General features: G+C 36.7%; 1 protein-coding gene and 1 long non-coding RNA gene across 8 annotated transcripts in view; one reads left to right on the forward strand and one right to left on the reverse strand.

Annotated features, from left to right (window-relative positions):
- The window catches only part of LOC149793421 (uncharacterized), a 32299-nt gene extending 26396 nt beyond the window's left edge, over window positions 1-5903 (reverse strand). For 2 of the 3 annotated variants that reach the window (XR_016422776.1, XR_016422782.1), the window contains exon 1: window positions 395-2430. This is a non-coding gene — a long non-coding RNA (uncharacterized LOC149793421). Of the gene's footprint in view, window positions 1-394; window positions 2431-5803 lie in introns of those variants that run through there. The other variant, XR_016422785.1, reaches the window with a different exon arrangement.
- The window catches only part of LOC149793422 (uncharacterized), a 28046-nt gene that overhangs the window by 3953 nt on the left and 6642 nt on the right, over window positions 1-17451 (forward strand). The window contains exons 2-7 of one of the 5 annotated variants that reach the window (XM_089967403.1): window positions 2438-2502; window positions 9195-9494; window positions 12166-12309; window positions 13570-14652; window positions 15491-15760; window positions 16884-17009. In XM_089967403.1, coding sequence (XP_089823529.1) covers window positions 9224-9494; window positions 12166-12309; window positions 13570-14652; window positions 15491-15760; window positions 16884-17009 — 1894 coding nt within the window. In that variant the 5' untranslated portion in view covers window positions 2438-2502; window positions 9195-9223. Of the gene's footprint in view, window positions 1-2437; window positions 2503-5962; window positions 6101-7877; window positions 8026-8153; window positions 8345-9194; window positions 9495-12165; window positions 12310-13569; window positions 14653-15490; window positions 15761-16883; window positions 17010-17451 lie in introns of those variants that run through there. The other 4 variants (XM_089967404.1, XM_089967406.1, XM_089967405.1 and 1 more) reach the window with 4 other exon arrangements.

A 17451-nucleotide genomic window follows, 5' to 3' on the forward strand; every position in this document is an offset into this window, starting at 1 on the left:
CGAACAAAGTGTATTATTTTTCTGTAAATTATTGAGCCGACACACATCAGAAGCATATTCGTCTCAAAGAAATAATCGAGGACGTTCTGATTGACGTCAAGCTCTTCACATGTCACCAGAACTTGTGGGGTTGGGGGTGGGGTGAGGCGAGTGCTTCTGTTATATTTGGATCTCTTTTTAATCCATGGCGGATGCGAAAGAGGCATATAGCATTACCTCTGTCTTTTGTCCAATTCCACCTCTTGTTCATCCGTCGATACATGCATACATACATACATACACGCACGCACGCATGCACATACATGCATACATACATACATACATACATACATACATACATACATACATACATACATACATACATACACACATACATACATACATGCTTACCTACCTGCTATTTCCCACGTTGCGTGTTCGTGTTATCCAAGATCTTGCGGCGTATATGTTTCTTAACGTCATAGTCCTGTAATACACGCTACGCATACTGATGATCTAACTAAGCAAAGTTGGTTTGCAGAGAAAAATCTGTTCGTAATAACTTGATAATGGGTTATGTATGGCCTTATTAAAGTTGCAAATTATTTTCTAATTGTTGTATCTAAGAAGATGAATAGTCTGCTTATCGATTTCATGTAGGTAGGGTTCAATACAAGGTCGTGTATGTGTATGTATGAAAACCCTCAAGACAAGAGACTGCCCTATGCTACTACCGCGCGGTTGCGACGAATTACTTTTCAATTTCGGCCACAGATATAGCTGGGTAGAGAAAGTTAAAGGAAACTATGAGCCACTTCGTACCACCTCAATTCGGTCAATGAATTATAAATCTTTCTTGTAATGAGGGGGTTAACGCACACGTTCTTTTGGTTTAACCATGTGATAATTAATCGAGTCTAAAAAAGTAATTATGAATACGTTATCACCGGTGGGATTTCCTATCCGACCTTCCATGGAGAAAGCTGCATCTTAAACCTGCTGAAACATGAGCTTGAAAAAATTTATGCCCTTTGTATATGTTTTTTTTTTTTTGTTTAAATTAAAACATGTGTGTCTTATGTGATCGGGGGAGAGAGAGAGAGAGAGAGAGAGAGAGAGAGAGAGAGAGAGAGAGAAATGGTCTGTTTTAACTGAGGCCTACATTAAAGTAATCGGTAAGGAAAATCATTATATGAATTTCCTCCGTTTTCTCTCATGTTTACTTACCCTCCCCCCATTTTTTGTGTTGAAAATTTCACGTGGCACTAGTGACTATCATTTATCATAGCTGTCAACACAAAAATTCGGTTAACTGATTTATTTAGCTTTCCTTCACGTTGCTATACATCCAACACACGCCGTAAGTTAGTGATGGGTTTGCTTGAAGCTACTGATGCCGCGTATGAACCAGTCTAGTTTTCAGCTCAGCTGGTCATAGACCAGAAGAGCTTAAGGGGATGTCTGTCGTGCGTCCGTCCGTCCGTTAGCACAATTTTCTTATTGCTACTTCTCGTAAACTACAAGGATGATTGCCATGAAACTTTGCACACATTCATTCCATGGTCTATTTGGTCGCAAATGAAAACTGGTTCCTCTCAGACTGCCAATATGGCCGCCACGGCTCTAAAATTTAGTTGTCGCTACGTCTTCAGATGTGATGGTCGTATCAACACGAAGATTTCATTTAAAATTTCTTATGGTGTCTAGATGGTCCAAAATTAAAATGGTGGCTATCTGATGTCCGATACGGCAGCCACAGCAGCCATCTTGAATATGTTGTTATCGCTAGTCTTTTTGGAAACATATATGAAATTGAACCGGATGGGATGGGTAGGGCGGGATCATAATAAGTCTTCTTGCGATGTCTAGTTGGTCCAAAATGCAAATAATCTCTCGTGTGTCAGATATGAGTGCCACAGCGGCCGTCCTGAGAATCTTATTATCGGAAATCGTTCAGAATGGAAGATCATATCAATATGGGATTTTTCACTAAAACGTCTTTATGATTTCTAGTTGATTTCAAATAAAAATGATGCCAGTCATCCAATATGCCCGTCAATATGGCCATTTTGAAAATCTTGTTACCAATACGTTAAATGAATGGCCATATCGTCAGTTTGGCCCATCACTAAATGGCATCTTATGTTGTCTTGTTACTTGTAAATGAAAAAAAAAAAAAAGGCCATTCCATCCACATTATGACCGCCGTAATGGCCAGCTTGAAAATATTTTCATTGAATGGTCATGTCGACATTATGCTTGCACCAGAAGACTTATTATAATATATAGTTGGTCCTAAATGGAATTGGTACCAGTCTGATATTCAGTATGGCCACCATATCAGCCATTTTGAAAAAATGTTGTTATTGCTACACCTTCAGAATGAAAAGTCATATCAAAATGGATTTAACACCTCAAGACTTCTTATAATGTCTTGTTTTTCTTTTTTATTAAATAGGCGCTGACCTGACGTCCGTCTGAGAAATGCCTACTATGATATCTAGTTGGTCATAAATGAAAATGGTACTAATCGTACGTTCAATATGGATTTGAAGAATATCAAGAAGAAATGTTCTTATCTTTAGTGCCTGGAAAACTTCGTTTCGCGCAGTAGGGCGCTAGTCCGTTCTTGGGACTCTTGTTGTCTAACGCTTTTTGCAAAATTCAAGTACCGGTCGTTAAATATGTAATACTGTATATCTCGATATTAATACATAGAAAACAAGGAAAGAACCATGTTTATCTTGAGTTTTCTTTTCTGGTCGTTATAACTTTTATGCATGTGGGCGCATACAGAAGTTTGATTGAAATGTATTGACACCTTCCGAATAAATTGAATTATAATAACTAACGCAAGACCTGCAGTCGCTATTGTAATTAGAGATTTTTTGTCTTAACATCTTGTTCAGGCTTTATTTAGAAATCATCTTTTACGCATGAAATACATGTACTAAATGGCACACTGCATTGCCCCACGTTGTTAAAACTCATTTTGAATACATTTAAATATCAGTTTGAAAGAAAATGAATAATTGATAAAATTATGGATTAATTGATTGATTGTTGCGCAACCTCAGTCACGTTCACAACTTTGCTCATCTCTATCTTTGGCTACATTTTAATGGGATGCTTGAAAAAGCAATGCAGAACATGGGTCACATCTTCCAAGTCACACTGATTCTGACTAGTAAATCATATTGCAGAGATGAGAAAACGTATGTATATATGTATGCACGCATACATACGCACGCACACATAAACAAATGGATAATCATTTTCTTGATAAAACTGGAACTAATTTTTATATAAAGTTTATAAATCCTAATCATAATAAACAGGCCATTTCGCAGAAAGTGATCAATGCTGCTGCAAAATCGAATAATTAATTGGAACATCGTATTATCAGTAGTCATCTTGGCAAAATCCGCAACCACTTTCCCTTTTCAAACTTAATTAAATCAAACGTTTATGATTTGTATATTTCAGTACGGTCTAGCTATTGCCACAAACGATTCGTTTTAGTTCGTTACAGCCTTCAGTTACAAGTTTTGTATAAAACGGTCACAAATGTTGCATTACTTAGTAACGGTTATCGTTCAAGCGACCGACTTATTACTAATGTCCTTGGTTTAAGCGGTCGTGCTTATATATTCGTTACCATATTTCCCCAAAAGTTCTGGATTGTTAACGTTGTACGATAAATGCTGCGTCAAGCTTTCCTAATTTTTGGAAACATGCGTATACACTTTTTTTCTCTCTCAGTAGGAACAAATTAGGCATCATTTATGTTACCATTCAGACAGACAACAAAGTTGCGGTTTTTGCCGCTAAAACGTTCAAGTTTCGTACAGAAATATAAATGATAGGTCGATAACGCAGGAAATGCAGGCGCAGTTAGTCATTAGACGACCTAAATACGGTTGACTTTATTTCTTACTGATTTCAGATATAATAACGTTAATAAAATGATCATCATAGCTTTTGAGATTTTAAAAATATTTTTCGGTTGGAAAGATTTTTGGATGAACAATGAAAACCAAGCGAACAAATAAACACACAAAGGTTAATGAAATGGTTATGGAAATATTTTTTTTTATTTTAATTTTGTTTTGTTTTGTATTTTATTTAATTTGTTTATAAGTATAGTTGCTAACAATGATTGGTCCAGGTTTGCATGATTAATAAAATCAATACCGACAGATATGTGTTGTAGTTTAGCAAGCTTCAGATTTGTATCAACTGTTTAAAAATTATTAAATAGATACATGATTTAGACAGATATTGTTATAACTACATATAATTAGTTAATTTGTGTCCAATGAAAGTTTTTTTCTTCTCCATATTCATCACTTTGTTGAGCTATGGTGTGATTATACGGATCATACTGTAGGACCGTGCTGTCCAACCTATTTGACACCACTGGGCCATTGAAATATGTTTTTCTTGCCGCAGCAGAAAACTGAAAAGCAACGACTATATAGCTGCTCGAGCTCTGGCGGGCCATTCAAAATCAGCCCGCGGGCCGCGGGTTGGACAGCACTGCTGAAGGACCTAAGTATTGGATAGAGCACCAAACCGATCGTTTATCATACGTATTTAGTCAAATGTGGCATTTTTTTTTTTTTTTCTTTTTCGCATTTTCTGGGCAGAAGGTTAATGCACAGCTGTGGTTGAGTACCCCGCACTGACTGCGTCTTTTTTCGATTTCGTACAAGGCATACAGGATAGATTACATCAGTGTTGCGAGAATTTCCAGCCATGTATTGTCAGCAGTGTACAACATCAACTATTATTTTGTCAGCAGTGTACAATCTATAACCATTGCATTATCAGTATTGCACAGTATACAGTTATTATATTGCCAGCAGTGTACAATATACAACTATTGCGACCGCTCCGGTGGTCTAAGTGGTTAGAGCGTCCGCCTCAGATGCGGGGGGTCGCGGGTTCGAACCCCGGCTGAGTCATACCAAAGACATAAAAATGGCAATAACTGATCTACCTCGCTAGGTGCTCATCATTAAGAGGTTAGTGTTATGACTGGCCGGATTGGTATCAGGATAATCATAAATCCAACTCACAGAACACACGCACGCACATATTGCATATCTTGTTTTTCTTACTTTAATGCACATGTTTTGCTTTATTTCTTATTTCAAACTTGTAACCCTTAAAGGCTCGCGTTTCCTCATTTTCGTTGATGGTTGAAATTAACGGAACTTTTAGTGTATTACAGGCGATAATATCTTGCCGAGGAAATGAAAGCGAGGTGTCTTAAAATCTGACATACCATGGCAGCCGACCTGGGCTAGCGTCAGCGGGTATAGAACTCGAGACTTTTAGATTAAGAGTCCAACGCTCTGCCGACTTGGCTATTGGATCCCTCATCCTCGGTGTGATCAATCTCCTAATTTCAATTCGTTAATTGCCAAAGATTTTGTTCGTATACATATGAAAGGAGAGGAGAAAGTATATTTGTGGGTGTACTCAGTAACGTCATTTCAACTTTTTTCGGGGAAAGGGAGGGCGCAAAACTTGGGGGAGAGGGTGGGGCAAAACTTGTCGGGCTTGTTAATTTTCGCAAGGGGGGGGGGCATTTTCTTTGCCCCTCCCCCACCATGTCCCTGGGTGTACTTATAAAAAGAGTGGATACAGTTTACAAAAATAAATGTAAATCAGTACGATTCGTCTCGTTTTTTTTGTGGGTTTTTTTTTTACTTATTCGAATTTACAATACAGTCCAAACTTAGAAGTATTTTTCCACAAGCATATTGACTGGGCCTGCAGTCAGCGGTAAAATTGAGGTCAGCCTATAAATACTTACATGTACCTTGTATATATATACATCAGATTACATAGAGCGAATAACAGGTTTTCTGTAGAATTCGGAGCCAAGATGTCCGCTGTAAACAACCTCTTCCTGGCTTGCGCTTGTCAGAACTGCTGTTAGGATGTGTTGTTACTAAAATGTCTCTATCAATGACTCGAAAGGAGTAAATATGAGATAGTCTTTTTTTTTTTTTAAGTGCCGGGGATTGTAATTCATATTCAACGAAAACGCGGTCTAAGTGGATTTAGTAATGATGTAGATGTATATCACAAATGCAGTATAAGCCTGAAGGTAAGTCGTACGTTTTAACCTGACCTATTGTTGAGACGGTCGTTAATGCCAACCTTAGCAGGTTAAAAAAAGAATCTTCCTATCTACCCTATTTTTAAAACCAGCGCAATAGGAAACACTTATTTGTTTTTGCTGTTGGCATGGAATATGTAGATTGATGGATATGCACATGCCACAATTGTTCACGGTTCTTACCAGGGACGTCATTTCAACTTTTTTCCCGGGGGGGGGGGGGGGGGGCTTGACGGGCTTGTTAATTTTCGTATATAGGCTACAGCAATTATACAGCACATGCAACACCCTTCCCCCCCCCCCCCCCGCCGTACCTGATTCTTACCACCTGTCTTTGAAGGTATTTACACGGCACAGTTGCAGTTTAGTCGAGCATTTTTTTAATTTAATCCCGTCATACTTTACAAATTTAAAAGCAAATTTAGTTCCATCAGCGCAGACTTTTTATTTATTTGGAAAAAATAGTTCTCATCTGCTAGTGAAATATTAAATGCATACTGTTCATGGAGCAGCCTCATCATGTACATCCTTTGACCCATGGTTGTAAGGCAGAGGTCCATCTTTTTCATCTTGACAAATTACAGAAGATTTCGTTTGAAATTTGTAAAGGTTTGAAGGAATCAAATACTCCTTAGATTATAACCGTGGCCGGTAAATACTTTCGAAGTCGGGAGGTGAGTTAGGATTCATGGACAACATGCAGACTATCCAGATTAAATAATGCACAAGTTAAACTGAGTAATTAAAAGAACTAGCATGAAAAGACCTTTCCCTATGTTTGACCTAAAAGCAAGATCTTCCCCTCTCCCTATAAGGCATCAACGCTGATATTTTGTTTTGAGCACTAAAACAAAAAGAACCTGTGCTGTCTCTTATATTGTAAGACTGTCTCTTTCCCCGCCGCGTGTCTAGTTAATTATGCCAACTATCCACCCACAAAACCCAAAGACGCATTTAAAAAAAAAAAAAAGTCGCTAGCAATAGACTCTTTGACAGTTAACACAAAAACAAAAAACAATATTAACTTCGTCTTCCAGGTCCTACTTTCTCCTCACCGAGTAAAAATCTCAGATTGAGTTGTGCATTTTTATTATTAATAAACTTCACTAAGGATATTTGCAGTTAATATATGTTTTAAAACGGCATTCGAGCCCTCACATATGCACATTCATCCAACTCTTAAAGCGCGTTACGTTAAATTTAACTTTATAGCAGTTTTAACGAACAAAATTTGGGTTCAGTATATACCCAAATTAACAAGTTGTAAGAAAGCAAGAAAAGTGATTTCGGATTCGTTGTTTAAAAGCAGACTCCTTCAGAGGCTGAGAGAGGTGAGTGACACATCTGGAGTTTCAGACGCTTAGATGCTGAATATTTATGAGATCTAAAATAAGTTGTAAAAACAGAGGCTCCTTAGAGGTTCATGCGCGGGCCACATTTCACCACCCACCCTTCAGGTCTGATTGAGAAAGATTAAAAAAAAGTATGCATTTTGTGTGGTGTAGTTTCTTTCCATGTGATAAAATTGAGGTCATTTAATCTGTTCATCATTCTGTTCTGTCTTTCTCTTAAGGTCGTCTTTAATTTTATTTCCTGGTGGTAAATCTGACGACAATTTACGTCACAGAATGGGTTCAGTAACTTGTAATAAAAGTTGCCTAGTTCGCAAGAATACGGGTGACTGTTACAAGAACCACCTTGACCGTGATCATGCTTCTATCGCATGATACGAATGACTGATTTGTACCGTTGGCCTTGGTGTGAATTTTGATATATCAAACCGTGGATAAATTTTTATGTTGGCTTGACAGTTGATTTGTGCGTTCCACATGCAAACAATTGTTTGAAGGCGTTATTCGAGATATAATGGATACGGTACTACAGGATTACAGTTTAAAAATAGCCGACCGAAGGTAACAGGAGAGGTTGCTTCGTGTAGGCTATGTATATAATATAACAAGCCACGAGTAGATGTTGTGATTTTTTGAAAGGTCTAGGACTCTTGGTTGTGTTGTTCCCCAAGTGGGTCGATTCTCTTTTTAAACGTTTAATGTAGACGACACCTGCCAGCAAAAGAACACTAACATTTGTTTGTTTTGCGGTTGTGCTGCTGATAGGCCTACTGCACTATTAAAATATATGTTGTTCGATTAGCGCCATTTTTTCAGTGCTCGATAGGCTTATACATGGCTACCAGGATAACTGATGGAGGAAGAGCCCGGGAAAACCCTGGTAAGAACCACCAACCTAACGGAAGTTACTGGCATACTTTCTAACATACCCACATTGGCTGAGCCCGAAGCTAAAACCAACGCTAAGGTGAGATGGCAGTGATAGGTAAAGGCGAGCACTCAACCACCCCGGACCACTATTTTACGAAGCTATGATGATGGTGATGATTAAAAATTGGAACATGTATTGTCCTTGTTATGGGGAGATATGAAGATTTGTTCACTCAAGGCAATTCCTGCAAGCTTTTCATATAGCCCAGAGATCTATATCAAAACGACAGTGATAATAAAATTGCTAGATCAGGAAGCTTTGTTCCTACATAATTGGCAACCTGTTCCATAGGTATTTAATGTAAACTTTTTGTTTAAAATAATGTACAAAGTACAATGTATTATTGTTTTGTTATGTACAGACAATAAGAAGGAACCTTGCCAGAGAGCACTGGGTCTTATTGATGAAAGGTATTGCAGAAAGTGAATGCATTGAAAATAAGTTACGATAAGAAACTGAAATGAAGCTGTTATGCTGATATGCAGCAACTGTTATAAATGCACCTGGTGTTATGGTAACTGCTAGTTTAGTTGTAAATATTACATGTATTACAGTTGTGAAAAGAAGTTGAGATTCTAATATGGAGAAATATCACTTTCAATAATTGATTGGGAGGTTAAACATTTCTCTACTTTAAACATATAATTCTTCATTATTATGAACACCATTTTATCCATTTCTTCTTTCATCACAACCACTGCTAATATACCTCTTGTTACAAATAGAGTCATTTCACCCTTTGTTTCTAAAGTTTTAGAAAATACACTGTTGATTTTTTTCTTTCTTTTTCTCTTTCCAGGTGGATGATGAGGGTGATAAGCTGTCATCATGACGCGTGAATCGTTCTTGTATTCAGAAAATGACAAGGAGGAGCTTGAAGAATGGGAGGAAGAGAGCCGTCCCCGCCGGCCTGGGCAGGCACCTGATGGGGGTTGGGGCTGGATGATTGTGCTTGGAGCCTTTGTGTGCTGCATGGTGGTTGAGGGGCTTAGCACAGGTTTCTTTGTGATTCAGAGGGACATTGAAGATCATTATGGAGTACTGAATAATCAAAGCAGTATTATCATCTCACTTTTGACTGGATTTTGTCTTGTTTCAGGTGTGTATAGACACTGTGGTCTTTTAAAAAATATTTCTTATAAAATATCCTTTTCAAACTCGTACCATTTTGCATCTTAACCCTTTACCTCATAGAGCATAGTGACAAAGTGCAGCTCGCTATACATAGAACACAGGTTACCTAGTCGACTGCATATGCATAGCTTGCCTGTGAACTATTAAGCAATGTAGTGTATGTTACGTTTAACAGCAATTTGAACCATTTTACATTTTTGGTACACATCTATTACATGTGGAACAATTTAAGAGTAAAGTCCGATTGTTATAGCTGTGTAATTATTTATCACGGAAGAATTTGTTATGTGCTTTAAAATCTGGAGAGAATTCGTTCACCGTCATGTCAGTGAGGCCGTGTGACCAACCGTAGAGCTGCCATTTCTCATACTCGAAATTTACAAGTTTTTCATCTGTGTCTACATCACTAAGTCATCTAAATTTGATAATTTATAAAAACTAATTGCAGCCTATATCAATATCAGAGCCTTTACCTAGGTTATTGAATCTTTCATAGTTGTGATTCTAATCATGAAAACTTCGTAAGTACTGAATGAAATCCGCGACCGCCATTTTGGAGAGTGGAGATTACGACCCAGTTACTTTAAATAGCAGATATCGACCAGTACATAAACAGTGACCACGTGATCTGACGTAATTGTCATTCACAGAAATGAATGTAGTATCTAATAAGGGGTTTTCCCCGAAGGTGGCGCTATGAAAACCGGATTAAAATGGCTGATGTTTACAGCAGACGTCAAAAGGCGCTTCTATGGGACTTTTGTAGAAGCGTCAAAAGTCACTTCGATGCGACTTTTGTAGAGGCGTCCAAAGACGGTTGTATGAGGTAATGGGTTAACTTGAACGCCATTGTAGCTCATTCGGTTCAGAATGAGATTCATAAACCAAGGGTTGTGGATTCAATACTTGATCTAGTCAGCACAGATCAGTTGCTTCTGCATATCTTGGGATAAAGCACTTGTCTCTTATTGTTTTGGCATGACATACCCAGTAATAGGTTTAAAGTGCCAACATCTCTCGCCCCCTTCAATATGATTACACCTGGTCAAATATATCTGTTTCTCATTGCCGACCCTAGCACATCGTTTTCTCCATGATTTAAAAAAAACTCAAAAACAATCATATTAGATATATGTAATGTTTAGAAATAAATACCAACCTGCCTACCTGAATTTTAAAACCAGTACAATTGGAAGTGCACATTGTTTATTTTGTGTGCATTTTTTGCCTTGACAAGCAAATAAAAGCTAAATTGGATTATAAGTCGGACCATATATCGTACAAGTTACTGTAGTTCTTATTAAAAAATGTACATCTATATGCTTTGAATTCCAGTCTTGCCAGCATAAACAGAAGACAATGTTAGCAATTAAAATGTTCACATGACAATTCATTTTTAAAAAAAAACTGCATTTAGCGATTTAAAAATTTAGGTAGCTTGTACTTTTGTCCTGCGAACATGTTTATCAGTTTGTTTGCATGGTGTAAAGGAATAAGTCTCTTGGCAAAGAAGCATGCATAAGTGCATAATTTAGCAAAAGATCTAAATCGTTTTAATTCAAACAGAAAATAAGAGGAAAAACGGAATTATGAACAAAATTTGAAAAGGTAATGACTAATGTTGAATAAAAGTTGGATCCAGGATAGAAGATTCTGTAGTGCTACCTTTTTTTGGTCCATTAGATAAAAGAACACGTCAGTATTTTCCAGCATAATTTTGCATCTTATTGTAAAATTTTGTACATCCACAAAAACTGTCAAAATGAATGTCTTTTGAGGAAAAAAAGATCACTTCTCTGTTAATACAGAATAGACATACTTATTCTGAGCATTCAGTTTGAGTTAATTCTATTAGCATCGTATAAATTTAGAATTTGACAAGTATATTCTAGGCCATGAATTAATACAACCAGAACGACAAGTAGACTGGGAAATGTCTTCAGACTTGAAATTAAGAAAATGACTAGTCTAAAAATAGCCTCGGGCTAGCAGACTGTACCTCGAATGTTTTGACCTGTATCTGCAGGGATGTAGAGATTATTTTGTGCAGATGTTCTAAATGCCATGTAGTATAAAGCTTTTCAAGCAGCAAGGAAAATTGAATAAATGCCTAGATTATTGAATAATTAAAGAAAAACAACATTATGCATGATGCCTTTGTTTATGTGGTTAAATTGCTAAACCTGAGTACTTTTCTCCATGGTGCCATTGTATTTCCAAAATACCTAAATTCCCATGTACTTTTCTGCATGATGCCGTTTTACAGTTAACACCTGAATTCTCATGAGCTTTCCACTTCATGCCAATTTCTAGTTGGTACCTTTGTTATTTTATCTGTGCGATGCCAATTTTCAGTTGATTCTTAAATTCCTATGTACTTTTCTGCACAATGACATTTTCTAGTTTAAACCTATATTCTCATGTACTTTTCTCCATCATGTTGTTTTTCCGGTTGTTGTCTTTAAAAAAAATTATTTTTTTATCTTCACATTTCCATTCTGCTCACACTCAGTCAGGTTCTTATGCCAAGTTTTATTTATAACCGTGAGAAAAAGTATCCCCTATAAACAATTTCATTTTTTTTGCTTGGATTACATAATCAATGTTTTTACATTTTCTTTTTTTTATCTCTACAGGACCTGTGGCCAGTGCAATGTCAGAAAGATTTGGTTACCGAAAAGTAACCATCATGGGAAGTATTGTGACCTGCATAGTTTTTCTTATTGGACCCAACATGCCTACATTTACACTCATTGCAGTTTTCTACGGTTTCATTGGAGGTAAAACTGATTGCTACTTTAATTGTCTTTACTAAAGCTGGAAAACAAAACAGAAAAAGAAAAAATTTAATGTCAGAGTGAATTTATTACAGTTGTAGCTTCAGGCAGAAGAAGCACTGAAATTTATTCTGAAAAATTGTATTATAATACCAGTTCAGTTACTGAATGTTGATTTTAATATTGTGTAAATTACTAAAAGCAGGACTGGAGAATTGTTTAGTAGTCCAGCATTTATTAAGTTGGAAAAAAGGTTTTATTTAGTGATGTTTTCATGAGTCTAAACTTGTGTTCCTTTTATCACCTCTTTTCCTGTAATTTTGTTTGATACTATCACAGTGTGCATACACTATAATATAAAGACATGATAATATCACAGTGTGTATATGCTATACTATAAAAACATGATAATATCACATATATACACAGTACAATATAGACATGATATCACATGTATACACAGTACAATATAGACATGATAATATCACATGTATACACAGTAAAATATAGACATGATAATATCACATGTATACATAGTACAATATAGACATGATATCACATGTATACACAGTACAATATAGACATGATACTATCACAATGTGTATACACTTTACTATAAAGACATAATATCACAGTGTGTATATGATATACTATAAAGACATGATAATATCACATGTATACACAGTACAATATAGACATGATAATATCCCATGTATACACAGTACAGTATAGACATAATATCACAATGTGCATACACTATAATATAAAGACATGATAATATCACAGTGTGTATATGCTATACAATAAAGACATGATAATATCACATGTATACACAGTACAATATAGACATGGTAATATCACATGTATACACAGTACAATATAGACATGATAATATCACATGTATGCACAGTACAATATAGACATGATAATATCAAAATGTGTATACACCATATTACAAAGACATGTACAGTGTTAAGTGCAAAGGCCGAGGTTACGGCTGATAGAAATTCCATTCTTTTTTGTCTACTGACCATTGCCAGTAGAGGAGATGTTTATATCTGACAAAACACTGATTGAAATGTACTAACAATATTAGTGGTAATGGAGGGCCTTATAGTGAGGGAGTGCTGAGTAAAGCAGCCTACCTTACAATGAGTTACTTTTATAGTTTGCTTCATACTTTTCGCTTTTCAGAAATTAGCACAGAGAGGTCTCTGTTAACTTGTGTCCGAAAAGTAAAGTTTTTTCTTTCATTTATTTCAGGTACATGCCTGGGACTTGTCTTTCTTCCATCAGTTGTGACTGTTAGTGTTTGGTTTGAGAATAAAAGGGCATTAGCAACTGGCATAGCCATGTGTGGTTCTGGTGTTGGAACATTAGTCTTTCCACACTTATATCATTTTCTTCTATCAGAATATGACTGGAAAGGTACCACTTTCATCATTGCTGGAGTTGTTCTACATTGTGTAGCAGGTGGAGCTTTGTTTCGGCCACTTTCCCATGCTAAAACAAAACGCATGAAACGTGGCATCATTCAGAGAGGTGCGATCATGAAAGCTTTAATTGCAGAAAAAGAAAGACAAAGAACGATTTCTAATGGGTCCTTAGACAATTGTATTATTACCAAAGATAATAAACTTTTAAAAATAGACAAAATTGACTTGAGGAACAAGAGCTCTTCTTACTTAAACAAATTAAAAGAGACTTTAGGATTTAGTTCAAGAAGTTTGAACAGAAGTAAAAACAGTTTAATTATTACCAAAGGAGACCCAATATATAAACCAAAGTCACCTCATCCTTCACCAAAAAATTCAAAGCTGCAACTTAGTAAAGCTAAATGTCTGTCAACACCTCCAACACCTAAGAGAGATAGTGGCTGTGGAAGCATGGAAAGTCCAATTAAAACCAAAATTTATGACCAGCTCCCCACAGATGATCCATGGGATAAACAGAGTACAAGCAAGGGAATATTACAGCCCTCATCGACAAGCGTTCAAAACATACCTTGTTCAGAACCACTAAAGTCATTAGCTGCTGAATGCCAGGGACCTATGTCGTTGAGTGTTCCTGTTTCTCCGACAGGAAGTAATCATAGCTTGAATGGACAGAAAATGTTTTTACGCTCTGCATCAATGCAAAGTGGAAAGACTGTGATGCTTCCACCGGACTTGTTCAGTTGTAGTAGTGGGATGACAGTTCCTCAGTTTGATTCAATAGAATGTACTATACAAGAAGAAAAGAAAAACCGTAGACTTTGTTCATGGTTTGTAAAAACATTTCACCTTCGACTGTTATCACAGCCAACTTTTTTGCTGCTCATGGTGGTCAGTTTTCTCAGTATGTTAGGTAAGTAAATGAATTTACCTGCAACAGTGGTCACATACAAAAATATAATCTTACCTGATCTGGTTGTGTTTTTTTTTTTGTGCTGGTTTGATATCTTGTGATGTCAGCTGCATGTAAAATTGAGAATGTAGTTTCTGCTTGGACATTTTTTTTTTCTTCAGGTTTAAATCTCACGATTTTTGAAGTATGAGGTATATAACCTAAATAATAGTATACATGCTGCAATGGCATATCTGTAGTTTGAAAGCACTAGCAGATTAGGATCTGTGTTGTTTGTTCTGGTGAGCACTCCACACAAACTACATAGACCCAGACCTGCTGGTGCATCATGTGACTGCAGATCTCGGTCTGTGCAGTAAATTATTTGGATCCGACGCATACGTGATAAGGTAAGAATAATGATCATATGTTGCATTTCTTGCGTTAATTCAGTGTTTAATGGCACATCAACACATTAAAGATTTTACCCTGCTTAGACAGTGGGAGTGCATCATCTTGTCAAGAGATGAACCAGCAGCTGACATCCAGAATTTGAAGTTTTGACGTGTGGTACGTGAGACTGGCGTTTTATAAGCACTGAACAGCTATGTCATCTTAATACTTTTGCCGTGTGTAGATATTTGCCTGTACTATATACTACGTATAAGCCTTATGCTGATGTAAGAATTAGGCAATTTAATTAGCTCTTGTTTTGCTTCATAGGAATATTGTGAACTTTTGTTATTTAAAAGGAAATTTTTGTAGGATTTTCTCTTATGTCAAACACATAGCTTTTAAAATTTATGTTGTCAGACTAATTATTAGATATTTTTAATTTTTCTTCCAAATTTATTTGCAGGATTCTACTTGCCATTCAGTTCTTTGCCTGTGTTCGGTGTAGAGTTAGGATTGAAAGAAGGAGCCTCTCAGTTTTTGATCTCAGTAATGGCGATTGCATCTGTGTTGGGCCGAATGGTATTTGGATGGATTGCGGACAGACCCTGGGCCAATGCAGTGTGTGTCAGTAACACCATGTTAATTTTCTCTGCATTACTGACAATTTTGTGTCCACAAATTACTTCATCTTCATGGTTGTCTGTATTTGCGGCAGGATTTGGATTTTTAACAGGTAAGATATTGGAGTGAATTATACACATGGTCACTTTAGATGCAGTACAGTCAGGACCAGAAAATCCTCACATATTTACTGTTGTGGTGGCTGGTACTTGTCGAATTGAGCAAGTTCAAAGTTAGGCAGATTCAGTATTCGCTGCAGTGTAGGTTGAGTAAAGTTGATGCAGAACAAGTAAAAGTTCCATTTCTGTTGACCAATATCCAACTAATACATTTTTGAACCCTGAAAAGATATAGGTTTTATATGACAGTTTTGTTCTTAATATTTATTGTTGATCCAAATTAATTTGAATCACTGATATTCACAGCATAATATTTCTCATGGATTACATGGTTACTTTACATCATAGGACCCCAGCTAGCAAAAAAAAAAAAAAAAACAGAAGCTGGAAGTTGAGATAAAAATTCATTGATCTGAATATTTTTCCCATGGTTGTAAACTTCATGCATTTTTTTTAATTTGTGAACACTGCAAAGCAAGTTTGTTAGATCAGACAGTCTTAATCGTCAAGATGTTAGTCGGACCTTTTAGAATGTGTAAAGCCTATTATGGACCCAAATTTGTTACATTAGATGACATTGCTCTGTTTGAGACTTTAATCTTAGTCATTGGGTATTGTCATTATAGATGTGCATGGATGACAGCTCCGATGGCCTAGTGGTTAGAGCGTCCACCTCGGATGTGGGAGGTCGTGGGTTCGATCCCCGGCCAAGTCATACCAAAGACTTACAAAAATGGTACTAACAGCTGCCTCGCTTGGCGCTCAGCATTAAGAGGTTAGGGTTAGGACTGGTCGGCCTGGTGTCAGGATAATGTGACTGGGTGGGACATCATGCTACATGCCTGCAGCATGATGCCCCAGTGCTAGACATCACTATAAACTGCCACACTGCACACATGATAGCAATATGACAGAAAAATTGTTAAAGCTACATTAAAGTCCAGATCACACACTAGATGTGCATGGAACATTCAGAACTTTTCCCATTAGCTCAGTTGATATTGACTGTTGGTATATCATGTGATTGCATTGGTTGCATTTGGGGCTATGTTACATTTGAGCAGATAGTGTACACTGTAGATTTCATATTTAATGTTAAATGTTTTGTCTCTGCAGCTGCCTTTATGTGCCTGAGATCAGTGATTTTGATAGAGCTGTTTGGCATGCAGAAGTTGTCTGGTGCATTTGGACTCTTCCTTATGTTCCAGGGAGCAGCGGTACTGATATCAAACCCTATTACTGGTATGTCTTGTCATATTTACTAATTTATAATGCATGCAAGTGCTTCTAGCCTAGACTCTGATTTGCCACAACCTAGTGATGTTATAATGAGCCCAAGACGTGAATTTTGCCACTGGTTATGATATTTTCATGTTGATATGATGTTTATTTTATTTTTTATCAATAAGGTTTGTCAATTGATGTTAAGCCATGGTTTCACTTTATGGAAAATTCTGTTTGATTTTTTTCCCACTGACTATTTCTTGTAGATTGCTAATATTTATATTAAATTTACTGATGCTGTGGTTATGACTGATTGTGGTTAATGTACTACTCTGTACTGGAGAGCTGTTAAAACAGTAAATTGAAAATAATTATAATACAGTTCTGCTGTAAGGTTCTTCATTATAATACCATTCCTGATGTAAGGCCATTCGTTATAATACAGTTCTACTGTAAGACC

Source organism: Sinohyriopsis cumingii, chromosome 8, assembly GCF_028554795.1.
Source record: "Sinohyriopsis cumingii isolate HCF-2022 chromosome 8, ASM2855479v2, whole genome shotgun sequence".
Classification (NCBI taxonomy): Eukaryota; Metazoa; Mollusca; class Bivalvia; order Unionida; family Unionidae; genus Sinohyriopsis; species Sinohyriopsis cumingii.